Genomic DNA, 14,265 nt, shown 5'->3' on the forward strand with positions numbered 1-14,265 from the left:
AGGACCAGAGAGTTGCTTTGTGTAAGTCATATTTGTATAAAACTGTGGCTACATGAAGTCAACTGTAAATTGCAGTAAAACTGTAGTTGCAATAGTATTTCAGTTGTTCTTTATGGGAAAAATGAAAAAAGAACTAAAAGCTCCTGAATCCCAATGCAAAACCTGTAACGGGGTCCCACCTATCATGTACTGTGTAATACGGATGTCTTCTCAAGTGGTAGGAGGGCCTTTGGGGCTCCTCCAACAGCAATGCTCAGATGCAGCTGCTATTTTGCATCTCCTGTACCCAGGCTCCTGCCATCTGTATAGCCCATATCGTATTATTTTATGGATTTCTGCAAGCTCCATTCAGATGAATAGGATAGTTGCAGAAATTACTGTGTGAATATACCTATGGAATATGCCTATGTGATTTATTCCACTTGAGTATATCTGCCCATGATTGCCCCTATATGTACCAAAGATACAATGACCTCCAAGAAATAAGTTAAGTGACCACAAAATTTGGGATAAAACATGTTTATTTGTTACAAACCCATAGTAACTGTTTTGTATAAAATGTATAATATTACGGAGGTGACCTGTTGACCCAGATAAAATATGGGTGAAGAGGACAAAATGAGAATTACTAGTTGCCCACAGTTAATATTGTGTTTTTGCGTACCTTTTGAATAGGAGCAACAATTCATTTTGGATTATACGGACATTGAGGAACATATTAAGCAATAAAAGAGAAGTGCAAAGACCGCAGTGAGCATGTGTTTCGCAGTGCGAAAGTAAAATATTGTTACTGCAGTAACGTTTCATACAGCTGCTGCCTACACTTTTACAAACTCTGTACTAATGTAATTCATTCAATGTATTCATAATGTACCAAAATCACTAATCTCAACCAGAAGCTGTTTCTTATGTTTGCATTATGCTACGTAAAAATGTAGGGTCACTCAGTAGAATAGTATTGATTTTTTTGAGCTGAGCACATTTCCAAGTAAAAGCACATACTTTAGTGAAAGTTCATAGCTAGAAAGTGCAGTAATAATAGTTGAGATGATGTTTGTGCAATCGTAGAAGAAGTACCGGATACAACCTCTAGTCTATACAAGAGGTAGGAAAACCTTTTCTATGGGGCTACTATAATCTCCTGTTTTCAGTGGTGTTCAGTGCTTCATGGTCACCATCGCTGTACTGGAGAATCTTCTTAATGACACTCACAATTCGGTTTTTAGGAGAATTCTAGCTTTCTTCATGTTTGTGATCACTGTGAGTTAGAGAAGTATACATGCAATTATGATAATATACGGTAATGATACAAGCAGTTTCTCAATAGCTTTTACCTGTAACTGAAACTAGTCAAAGATATGGTCCGATTAACACTTGATACCATGCAGCATTATTGACTAATATAACAAGCTAGAAGTGGCAGTTCAGCTAAGCTCTCTACACCATCACTAATTTTGGCTTTGATAGATGATATTCTATAGTAATTAAGAAGAATAAATATAAAGTGAAAATGTCCTTATAGGAAAACCCTGTTCGTATATCCTACTAGGGCATAAAGAAGTTAGAGTAGACTCTCCTTCCTGCTCAGGACTCACCTCTATGAGTCAGACTGGAGGAGCCCCTAAAAAGAAGTGTCTTGCTTTGGCAAACTTGGGTCATCGAAGTATTACACAGATGAATTGCCACCATGAAATATATAAAGGTCTGACCATTTCCCCAGCAAAATCAGCACTTTGCTCTAGTCTCCAAATCCAGACCCATGACACTCAGCTAATTAATGATACTCCCATGTTAACCCTTTGCAATGCAATTTTGGATTCAGGGTTTCCTAGATGTTTTTCTCTTTCTGCCATTATATAATAGCACCATCTGCTGGCTAGAGGCAGTACTGCAGTATGGGACATGCTGGAGAGGCCCCCCACAGCAGACTGGCCAGTAATATACAGTAAGAATACCCTGCCAAATGTCTTCCGACATCGGAGCTGTACAGTCTTCAATCAGAATGTCTTTAGAGGCCCGACAATGGATTGGAAAGGGTTAAAGGGGTTTGTCTGATAGATTGCGAAAGCTAATTACTTTAATAGTATTGTGTTTCAAATAAGGATTTCCATATTTCAATAAAGATTATATATGTAATATTATAATACTCACACTCTGGAATATCACCAGCTTCATAGGCATACAGTCTATTTGAGTATCTCCCTGCAAGATCTGTCCTGACGGTCATTGATGGATCTGTAGTATAGAAAGTATGCATTGCATTCTCATGATCTTTTAAGGTCAATTAGTATACCTCTATCATATGAAAAAGAAAGAAACTAAAGACCACCTAATAGCGATACCCCCAAATTATTCATTGCATAATAGAACTCACCCACAAACATGACTCTGGGTACATAGTGTCCATCTGGAGACTGGTTCTCATCAGGCACGGGGTGCTGTAAAGACAGAGTATATAAGCCGTGTAGGGTGAACATATAAGATCTTCATTGTGTAAATTTATAAATTACAGTACACATCACTATCGGAAGGGGAGATGCGGTTTCTGATTGTCACATTTTGGAAAGGACGGCTCTCTTTCTACTAAAGGGTTGAGAAAATACTTGTCCACTCTGTAACTCCAAAGTTTGTCGCACTAAGATTGTCAGATTTTGGACTAATTTAGTTTAAATTGGTTATACTTTTAGCCATACACAGGATTATAGATTTGTTCGTTTTTCACAAAATGTTATCCTTTAATACAGAATTGCATGAAGGCACCCATGATTGTAAAGTATTGGGTGGCATTTTCAAAAAGTGCTTGGTGTCTACTTTCTGAAAATATAAACGCATGGGTTATAATAATAACATTTATTTTATATTATGGTTCAAGTTTTGTCAAAAATGAGAAAATCGTCCTGGCAGTGAAAGGATTAAATACTGTTTTGTGGTGGTCAATATGACTTATTTTAGGCCTTCAGCTAGCAACAGCTCCTGAATGACTGCATAATGTAGCCAAATTTTAGGATTATTGTATTACGGCTTCAAGACCTGGGCTCCCTGTGGTTTGAGTACTGAACATAGATCCCCGTAGGGTTCCATGGTTATCTAGGTTCAGTTCACCAGAACCATTGGGGCTCTGCGTCTTGCAACTGTAATTGTGACTGTCTGTATGCAGCACAATTAAAATGTATATGGTGTACCAGTAGTATGTGAATATAAATGTCTAAATGATAACTTATAAAACTCACAGTTCTCAAAAAGTTTACTACAGGCGGAGCTCCGATACACATTTGCATCTTTCTTGTACACTACAGGAGGCTCTTCATCAAGTGCAATTATATATTGTAGAGGAATAACCATGAACTCACCACAACATTCAACATGACAAAATCTTCCCGAGCCAATTTCTGTGCCAGATCATCAGTAGCAAAAGCTTTCTTCAGTGCTGTATGTGGGAGACAGAATGTGTAAGTGTCTTGCTAAAATATAATACATAGTAGCATTATAAGGGAAAAAAACTGGGCATCTAACGTTTACATATGTACACATTAGATGAGCTACTCTGGATGGGTTATCCGTAGTTGATGGATGGGGATCCACCGCTCGGGAACCCCCATCCAGCAGCTGATCATCCACCTTGTTGTCCGTGCAGGGAGTGCTGTGCTTCTCTTACTCTTCCTGCTTCTCATGGTCAGGACAGGATGTGACTTCCTGATGACGACATCCGTCCCGCTGCACTGACAGGCCAGATGATCAGCTGATGGATGGGGTCCTGAGCATTGGACCTCTAGCCGTCAACTACTGATGAGCTATCCAGAGTATCTCATCTAGAAGCCTGGACTACCCCTTTAAGGCATAATCTTAACAGCAAATATTAGATCTTCTGATGATAATCTGCCAAGATCTGTCCACAGCAGCTTATTTTATGGTTTGCAGACAGCAACATATATATATATATTTTTGCTATACCGCACAAGATTAAACCAAGCAAAAACAAATGAGTGAAAGGAAAAGGACTTTATAAAGAATGTACAGTTTATAGACCATGTAAATGAATTGCTGAGCTTCATCCTTAAACTGGAAGGGAAGTTTTCCCTGGAAACATAAAGTAAGTTCCAAAATATTACTGAACTTTTATCTATATTAATTATTTTGACAATGCTTAATCTGGATTACCTTGGCTAAAGGGACAGTCCTCCAAATGATGAATCACCATAAGTGGTTTCCTTCTGCAAAGGGAATTTGACAAGTAAATTTAAAGGGACTATTATCACCATTTTTTTTAATGAAAACTAGACGGAGAAACATATATTACGTTTTTCTAATCGGTTTTAATTTTACGATTGTAGAATTTTTCATTCTGTTGACTGTACATGACTATGTGGGCGGCCATGTTTCCTGAGCTACGTTTTACAGCATTTAGAAGATATGCTTTAGAGCAGCTTCCTGGGCCATTAACGCAATGGATAAGAGGAAACCCATTGACTTGTATGGGAGACTGTCCTGTGACCTGTGCAAATGTCATTTTGCAAGGAGTAGGAGTAGATAGTCACAGCTAGAGATGAGTGAGCACCCAAATGCTTGAGTCTGCGTTATTCGAATCGAGCTTTTTGTAAAATTCGAGAGCTCTACTTGAGTAACGAACCCCATTGACTACAATGGGAGACTCAAGCATTTTTTGTATGTTAATTTAAAAAAATTAGCAGCAATTCTTAAAAAAATGTTTAACACAAAAATGTAATTTTCTGATGACACATTCCCTTTAAGGGAAAATATGCGGTATAGGATGGACTGATTACAACACTAAAATAAAAGTGTCATTAACATGTTATTCATAATTCAAGACGTTCTAATATGATAAATCACTGGCTTGTGATAAAATCATTATATAAAGTATATGGGTGAAAGGTTGGCAATTAAATGCAATGTGAATTTATAATGTGCACCACTTAGTGGACTAGAAACGGGTAACTTTCTCTATTGCCTATATCTAATATGCTATTGCAAGTATAGCGGTAAGATTTAAAGTGACTCTATGAACTTAGTCTAAACCTCTATGGAAAATCGTCTGCTTTTGCATCTTATTCTTTTTCATCAAATAAGGTATATACTTACAAGTCCCTAGCCTTGGCCAAAGCTTCTTCATAGGTCTGAGCCCACTGAATGCTGTCTCCCCAGCCTGCAAAGAAGAGACACAATTTGTCCTCTACTGTATACTAGACAATGGGATTTAAAATGAATTGTATTGTTCTCATTTTTTGACATTTATATAAACCAGTATTTAGAAGTCTGCATTGTCTTTCTATCACCTTTGTATAACATTTTATAGTGAAATGATGCATTCTAGTTCTATACTACACAAAGGTGATGGACAATCGCTGTTCATAACCTGCACCTCAGCAACACACTACCTCTTGAAAGTGTTTTAGCTTGGGTGGCTGAGGCCTCCGTAGGTTCAGGATCAGCTTTGCTGCTGGCATCAGGTGTTGGCTGTTTCTTTGGCTTCCTTGTAGCTGCTTCTCCTAGGGCTGCGCAGAGGAGAAGGAGGCAACACACAAACAGGTTGGACTGCATGATGTCTGCAAGAGAAAGTATATTTATTATTCACTACACAAAACCGTAATTAAGGCTCATATCATTACTGAACAAATAGCAGTTTGTGACATGAACAGATGTGCAAACAATGTGCAGTAATATAAAAAATAGTAAAGCAAATATGTCATAGCATTTTTCTATTATACTTGCATTTCCTTGTTCCTGATTGTCTGTCAGTATAAGTAAGGGTGGTTTCACACTTGCGTCGGGGGTTCCGGGTTCTTGCTCTGTTTGGGGAGCAGGAAAGGGGAATCCCAGTGGCCGAATGGCTCAGTCTGAGGATGGAGCTGAACAGCGCCGGACGGACCTCACTGACTATAATGGGGTCCATTCGGTTTCTGCTCAGCATGCAACACTTTTTCTTCGGGTATTTTGAGCCGGATTGACGGCAGAACCGCCGCCTGGAGGTTCCAATGCAGATGTAAAACTACCCTAAGAGGGCATCTAGATTTATTCATAATATGTATGTGTGGCTTCCATTTAAAAAGACTCATAATTCATAATAGCATGTGAGTGTATGCTTAAAGAAATTTAGATATGAGCTCATCTTAAGGGTCGATTGTTGGGGATGAACAGTTAATTGCATGATAATTGATTCATCAGAATGTACCACAGATCAGCCAGCGAATCAGCAAATGATCTTTCTTTGGGTGATCACATGTTTTAAGTGCCACTAATAAATCATAGTTATCAGCAGCATATTCTCCTGTGTAATGGGGGTTGTGCTGCCAAAAATGTTGATACTCCATGGGGTGAATGACCTTTGCGTAGGGTGACGGAAAGTCTAGCTACAGCTCAGATCTCTACAATATACCATATTTGACCCTAGAAAATTCATATTTCAATACAAACATGGCTGACACTATACATTTGGTTGTGCCAAGACTTGAGGGGGTTATCCAGGAAGCGTCTGACGGGATGCACTAGAGTTGAAATGGAAGCACTGCTCCAACCCCTGAAACCCCAGCGATGCAAAAGTGAGTGAAAACACATGGTTATGAAACCAATGATTTTCAATGGTTTCATTCTCATTTGCGACGTGTTCACTCAAGACTGTGATACTGCCCATTGTTTTCACTGGAGCCAGGGCCCCATTGAAATCAATGGGAGAAGATCGCACGACAGCCTTGGAATCCCCCATAGTGAGGAAAGAGAGGGGGCGGAGCTACAGGGGATCTCTTGCATATCTCCCCATATTTGGAGAGATAGGGGGCGTGGCTAAAGGGCTTTCAAGGGTTTCCCCAAGAGTGAGGTGCATGGGGCGGGGCTAGAGGGATTCTCATAGTGATTCAATCTCTGGCCAAGAGAGGGGTGGGGCTAGTGGATCTGCCCACTAGCCCCACCCCTCTTTTTACTTGAGAAGAATCACTATGAGAATCCCTCTAGCCCCCGCTCTCAGGAAAACCCTGGGAAAGCCATTTTGCCACGCTCCCTAGCTCGCTAAATATGGAGAAATATGTGAGAGATCCCCTGTAGTCACGCCTCCCTTTCTCTCCTCACTATGGGGGATTCCAAGGCTATTGCATGATCTTCTCACACTGATTTCAATGGGGCTCCAGCCTCATTGAAAACAATGAGCAATATCGCAGCTTTTTTGCATCACAGCAAGGCTTGAGTGAAAACATCGCAAATGAGAATGACACCATTGAAAATCATTGGTTTAATAATCATGCGTTTCATTCACTCTTGCATCACTAGAAAACCTATCACCAGTGAGTAAGAGCCCTCAATTAAATAGATGAGAGCTGCGCTTACAATTACAAGTGCTGGCCACTACACACGGGTCGGAGCAGTGCTTCTGCTCTGATCCCAGTGTATCCTGGATAACCCCTTGAAGCTTATCCCTACTGATCACAAGAATGAGGGTCCTGTGTCCCACCGCATATGAATGGAGCAGTGGCCGAACCTGTGCAAAGCCACTGAATCCATCTCTATGCGATTGCTGGAGATAGCCAGGTGCTATACTCAGCTTCTCTTTGGCAGTCCCATAGAGATGAATTGAGCGGCCGCAGATATGCTCGTGCATCACTCATCCAACCCCTTACTGATTAGACAATTAGCCACTATCTTGTGGATAGGGAATACGTTTATAGGTCTTGGGAAGGGAACCTGTTATCACACATGAGCCCCATAAACAATGTGAGAGAATGGGGGGCCTGGGAGCTGTGTTAGTCACCGGGTCCCCCATTCCAGTGCTGTGTATCCTTGCAGTTTCCTGCCACACACAGTGTGACTGTTTTCAACCAGCTATAAAAGATTAGATGAATGGGAGAGTGTGTGCACAGAGCCAGCTGAAAAGAATTATGCTGTGTGGGTGCGACAACTTCACGGAGGGACACAGCATTGCATTGGGGGACTGGTGAGTATCAAACACTGCTCCCCGTTCCCTCATCTTTGAGCCCCATCATGTAGTTTATGGGGTTGAAGCATTATGACAGGTTCCCTTTAAATGTTACTTTTTCAGAGCTTGATGTCAAAAAGCAGTTATGTGAGAGATGTTGCTTGTATTTTAGTACAGGTGTATCACTTTTTCTCAGTATGATTAAGGCTTTCTTCATATTAGCAGGGTAGTCTCCATTTATAAAGGAAACCATGACGTTTAACTGTATCCGTCACACAACAGATAATACCAGCACCTGACAGACCTCATTGACTAACAGCGGGGTCCATCCTTTGATGCAATTCTATTTTTATGTCAAATATAACAGAGTATGCAACAAGCTCAGACTCAGATGTGAATATATTCTAACTTTAGTAAAGAAATGTTAATAATATAGCAAACAAAACAGCAACTATATACTGTAGATTTCAACATAAAAGCCAATTCTTATATGAATTCTGGAGGGTGAACCACATCATTCAAGTGGACCTAGTCACTATGTAAATAACAATTTTTTACAGCCTGTTAAATTAATGTAGCCAATTGATAGTAAATGTTCCTTGACTACTTTCTGCCCTGCAGATATTATCATATTGGCACCAATATATGAATATACACATCAGATAATAGGGAATGTGACAAAAAGTGCAGAACAGAAGACAACTGTGTAGTAGGTTACTTGTACATGCTTCTTGCAGTCACTCACCTGTGGTTCTGTACCTTGTCAGTCGCAGAAAAGCACCTGGATGATCAGTGGCTGTAGCTAGAAGATGAGGACCTATTTATACCGGGCTGCCAGAAATCAACGTCAGCTTTAGAACCAGGATGTCCTGATTCTTAGAGTAGACTGACTCAACCCAGAAATCAGCTCAAGTAAAGAACAGCCCCCATCACACCTTTCCCTTTCTTTGGGTTGCTATTGTTTGCTATAGTTCAGATATGCAGGGGACACACCCGGCCTGGCTCTCTGTCCTGGATGTGTCCTACACTTATTGGCTGATGGATACAGAGGTTGTGAGACTAATAAGATCCAAGCAGATATGGTATCATGATATTACATACACTTATCCTCCATTTTTACATGCAAGGTTCACTTATGAAGAACTACATTTTCACATCATTCAATTTATTTCTACTATTTATTTTAAAGCACCATTAATTCCAAGGTGCTATACATAGGAAAAAGGGTTTAAGTATGTAACATGAAACAATAAAAAAGTACAATAAACAAAAACTTACTGAATGACGGACTGGTAAAGAAGGAGAAAGGAGATTTCTAGGACTAAATGCCCATTTAGACGGGACGAGTGTTGGGAAAAAGATGCCCAACGCTCGTCCCCGCACATACTAGCTCTTGTGCTGCTACACAGGAGCTAGTGTCGCTGGCTCACAGCGGGGCGGCTGGAGATTTCTCTCCTCGCGCTCCCCCGCCCCTCTCCATTGACATAACATAGCGGCTGTTCAATACTGAGCGGCTGCCATTTACACTGAACGGTCATCGTTCAGCTCATCATCCATTGTGTATGCTGCATAAACAATGGACGATGAGCAGATTGTTCAGTGTAAACAGCAGCTGTTCAGTACTGAATGGCCAGTATGTTATGTCAATGGAGAGGGGCAGGGAAGTGAGAAGAGAAAAATCTCCTACAGCCGCCCCGCTGTGAGCCAGCGATAATAGCTCCCATGCAGCAGCACAAGAGCTCGTATGTGTGGGGACGAGTGTCGGCCATCATTTGCCTGACACTCGTCCCGTCTAAATGGGCCTTAAGTTATTAATGACCTATCATCAGGATAGGCCAGCAATACTAGATTGGTGGGGATCCGCTGCTCGGGGACACCTGCCAATCAGCTGATTGGGTGAACATATTATGGCCACTTCTCAGCCCTGTGACAACATATTCATTGGTCATATGGCCTAAGAGCAGCTCAGTTGCATTGAAGTGAATGGTTTAAGCAGCTATGCCCGGCACAGATGCTATGAAATGCGTGGTACTGTGCCTGGTATGCAGTGGAGTGGCCACGGCACTCACCTGAGGCCGTTGCCACTTTAGATACGTGATAAGTGAGGGTTCCCCTACCAGTCACTTCTTGATGACCTATCCTGAGAATAGAATAGGTCAGCGATATTTTTGTCCATTAAAACCTCTTTAAAGCAGCAACTATTGAATTACATCTACTGTTTAGTATTCAGTGCCAGGCAATCTATGTCCTCTTATTGGTATTGTTTTCAAAATATAATTTATTTCAATTCATGGTAAAGTGAAACAATGTTACAAATGTTTCCATCTACAGATCATGAAAGGTGTATTGTCATCTTATAAAGTGAGGGCATATCACAGGAATATGCCATCAAATTCTGATCAATTACTAGGATCCAATCACTAGGATTACCACCATTCCTGAGATTGAAGCGTCGCTGCTTGCCTGTAAGCAGCGCTTCTGACCACCGATATTGTGCTGGCCTTATTCATCGGAATGAAGCTGCAGAACATAAAGTTATGATGTGTTACTTTACAGTTCAGTAATTATTTATACGCTTAAAAGGAATTATCCCATAAATTAAGTTCATATAAAAGTTCCAAAATGCTGTTAACCACCATTTTGAAACAATTTGCACAGTTAGTAACCAAAAATATGCCTTATTCATCCATTTTTTGTTTCTGCATCCCCCTGAGCAGCACTTTTAGGGCTTTTACACATGGGCGCTGCGATTTTTAGCCGTCTGAATCGCAGCCAAAAATCACATGAACGGTAGAAATCTGCGACCAAGTCGCAGCTAAATGTCCCGTTTTCTCACCTATGGCCTGGCTGCGGCATATATACGTTGCAGCCCGGAATTCTGTGGGCCCGTGGAGAGAGTGCTGCTAAGGTCTTACCCCTCCCCTTGCCGAATGATAGCGGCCGTAGAAGTAATTCGAAATAAAGTGCGGGTTCTGTCATATCGCAGTCAGAGTGAACTGGTGCGTGAATATCAACCTTGTAAATACAGCCTAAATGAGTTTTCCTGTAATACATCTTTTTAATTCATTAGCTTCCTCACTTTTTATGTCTACAGCTGCCAGTAAAGGCCCATTTAGACCCAACAATTATCGCTCAAAAGATGACTTTTGAGCGATAATTGTTGTGTCCATTTACAGGGCAAGATGATCGCTCAAACGTTGAGCGATCACCTTGCGCTCTGAGCGGGGGATGCAGAAGACAAGCGGGGCTGCTTGTCTTCTGCATCCAGCTGTTCTCTGCTCAGAGTGTTATATAGCCGAGTGCTCTGAGCAGAATATGAAGAACGCAGCTGGACCGCTCTATTCTTCATACCCAGCCTGTGTTCAGGCAGCGGGATACAGTTGAAACAATAGTATCAGCTGTATCCCACTGTGAATTCCTGATAAGGCTCATCGTTGAGCGATGGCTTAACGAAAACTGCACGATGTCAGTGCAGTTACACACAACGATTATCGCTCAAAAGACGGCTTTTGAGTGAATTTTGAGCGATAATCGTTGTGTCTAAATGGGCCTTAAGAAAAAAATGCAACGAGAGTAACTCCGGGATATCTTTATGATTATGATAAGCTGAACATACTTTTAGCGTGCTGGTGAATATAATTAATGCAGTAAAACTTATATGGAAACAACTATAAGCCTGGTTCTATATAATGTCTATTGGCTCCCTGTTCGTATTCACTTAATGTATAGTGTATAGAGATGAGCAAGCATACTCGCTAAGGCAAACTACTCGAGCGAGTAGTGCCTTATGCGATTACCTGCCCGCTCGTCTCTAAAGATTAGGGTGTCGGCAGAGGATAGCGGTGAGTTGCAGGAGTGAGCAGGTGGGAGGGAGCGGGGGGGAAGAGAGTGAGAGAGAGATCTCTCCCCCCCATTTCTCCCCGCTCTCCCCCGCCGGCACTCGAATCTTCAGAGACGAGCAGGCAGGTACTCGCATAAGGCACTACTCGCTCGAGTAGTTTGCTTTAGCGAGTATGCTCGCTCATCTCTAACAGTGTATCATTTTATGCTACTCCTAGCCACATTTTCCTTAAGTACAGGTGTTGTATCAGAGCACACGTCTCTTTTTGACCGCGCTGAAAAATACAATCATTTCAGGCTCAGGGACCAGGATGCAGATAAAGTTCGCTGATAAAAGCAGTTCTCAAAATGGGAGAGTCCTAATCAGTAGATTACTAGAAAGGTTGTGAGAGTTGGAATTGTGCAAAAATGGTATGAAGTTTCTGAATGTCTGCTTACTAAAAGTGCTTTCACACTGGCCGTTCAAAGCTTTAGCAAGTCAGTTGGCGTTCTTTCTGCTTCATTTACATGGAGCAATCCGCTGTACTGAAGGTTGGTGTTCGGTTGTTTGTTCGAAGGTTCGTGCACGTAGTTTCATTGTTGTAGGCAGCACATTGCAGTTTACAGAGTGGGATGTGCTGCCACTAACAGATTGATTTCCGCTACTACGTGGGAGACGCGTTTGCTCATGTCTGGTGATCACCAACACCTTCAGAAGGTTTGTTCCCGATCATCTGCCTGTGTAAAAGGCCCTTAAAGGGAATCTGTCAGCTTGAACATGCTGTCCGAACTGCAGGCTTCATGTTGTAGAGCAGTAGGAGCTGAGCAGATATATGTAGTTGATAAGTTTTTTGGGGAAAGATTCAGTATAACTTGTATTTTATTCATTTAAACCTCTACACATTCTGAGCTGAACAGTCCAATGGGCGGTCTTATCGGTGATTGATAGATCTCTGTGTATGACTGTACATACAGGGGTAGTTGTCAAACACTGATAGGGCTACCCATTGGACCGCCCATCCCAATCTGCTCAGCTTTTCTTGCTCTGTAGTTTGGATGGCATGTTCCAGCTGACAGACTCACTTTTTAGAATTTAAAACTTATGAATATCAATCTTTTTAGACTTTTTTATTAAATCCATTTTTATTGGTATTTTCTATACAAGATATCATGAAAGAAAATAACAAACTACATTCTCCGTCAAAGAATAGGAACAGTATTTCAACTGAGGCCTGTCACAGTATAGGATATCTACCAGACTTCAGGCCTTCTGTTGGTCGGAGAAGAGGCTGTAAGGAGAAAGAAATTAGGGAGAAGAGAGGGGTGGGGAGTGAGGGGAGAGGAATAGGGCAAAAAGTCATAGAACCAACAACTAGCAATGCCGTTCTCACCATCAACCAGGTCATCATGGGCGACACCGTCGGAGACAGGGTCCACGTCAACCTCCGAGGTCGCAATTTACAAACCACTGCAGGAGAGACAATCCCAGACCCCCAGGGTGAGCTTCACACCAGACATCTAACACGTGAAACACTTTTCACCATAGAATTTTTCTGTTACTAAGGACTTTGTCTCAATTTTCGCCAGGGGTTCCAGATCTGTACAAAGCTGTCATGAGTATGCTTAGACCAGCTCGACAGTTCTTCCAGGTTACATATTAAGTCAGCTTTTTCCTTCCATTGGGCTAGGGAAGGGTTTTTTTTAAGCCTCTTTTAAACTATATTAATTGGTCGGATTTACAATACTAATCTAAAAGAAACAATTCCTCAAAAGTTGGTAAAATAATGGGTTTTCGCTAGTAATGAATTTACTGTGAATCAGGAATGAGTTTAAAAGATTACAGTTTCTTCCTCATGTGGTAGCTGATCATCTTTGTACCAGTGGCCCCCTGTAGCCATACACAAGAGATAGTTGTCAGATTAATGTTAGCTTAATCGACATTTATTCCCTCTGATTTCACCACTAATCGGGTTTATAGTTAGTGTTTTTAACCCTGAGCAGCTATTAATTTTGGTGCTCCTACCTACTAAAACATAACTTTAGGTCTGGGATGCACATGTCCGCAAACTGCCCACATTTTGGCTTCATGCTGTGCGGAATCAAAATAGAGCACCTAAAGAGTTGCTTGGGGTCTTGCTGTAGCTTTGCGTGTTTTCTCAATGTAGCTGTTCACATGTCATACAAAGGCATAGAGATTTGAAGTTTTTATGTCTCTATTATTGGTACTTGACTTCAATGAAAAAAAAAATGCTGCATCATGAGACCAGAGCCTCTTGGGTGGTTCATACTGTGTGATGATTTAGTGACAGCAACTATTTCAATAAAGTCAAGGATATCAGCTGTAGAAATATTTAGGCTTTGGCACATAAAGCACCATAAAAAGGATAATTCTACACCTTCATGCATGAGATGTCAGAAAAAGTCACCAACCAACTACAAATAATCTCCAATAGAATTATTATAAAAGGGAACATCTTGGTGAATTTATATTAGTAAATGTCGGCCTTGAAAGTTATGGGACGATACAG

At 41.2% G+C, this 14,265-nt stretch overlaps 1 protein-coding gene across 1 annotated transcript; it reads right to left on the reverse strand.

The window, feature by feature from the left end:
• Window positions 1-503: 503 nt before the first annotated feature.
• On the reverse strand, window positions 504-8,820 carry LOC136576433 (anterior gradient protein 1-like). Its single transcript, XM_066575710.1, has 8 exons — window positions 8,664-8,820; window positions 5,394-5,561; window positions 5,098-5,161; window positions 4,159-4,211; window positions 3,351-3,427; window positions 2,375-2,438; window positions 2,152-2,235; window positions 504-1,258 (listed from the first exon to the last, which is right to left on the reverse strand). Exons 2-8 carry the CDS (start codon window positions 5,554-5,556, stop codon window positions 1,209-1,211), a joined length of 555 nt encoding a protein of 184 aa, XP_066431807.1. The 5' UTR covers window positions 5,557-5,561; window positions 8,664-8,820; the 3' UTR covers window positions 504-1,208.
• Window positions 8,821-14,265: the final 5,445 nt, after the last annotated feature.

This window comes from Eleutherodactylus coqui, chromosome 8 (assembly GCF_035609145.1).
Source record: "Eleutherodactylus coqui strain aEleCoq1 chromosome 8, aEleCoq1.hap1, whole genome shotgun sequence".
NCBI lineage: Eukaryota > Metazoa > Chordata > Amphibia > Anura > Eleutherodactylidae > Eleutherodactylus > Eleutherodactylus coqui.

Excerpts from the sequence above, each read along its gene's own strand:
- LOC136576433 (XM_066575710.1), bottom strand. The coding sequence starts at position 5,556 with ATGCAGTCCAACCTGTTTGTGTGTTGCCTCCTTCTCCTCTGCGCAGCC. Across the intron at positions 2,439-3,350 it reads TTGTCATGTTGAATGTTGTG|CACCCCGTGCCTGATGAGAA; the intron begins GTGAGTTCATGG and ends CTGTCTTTACAG. Across the intron at positions 1,259-2,151 it reads AGCTGGTGATATTCCAGAGT|TGATCACAAACATGAAGAAA; the intron begins GTGAGTATTATA and ends TCTAACTCACAG.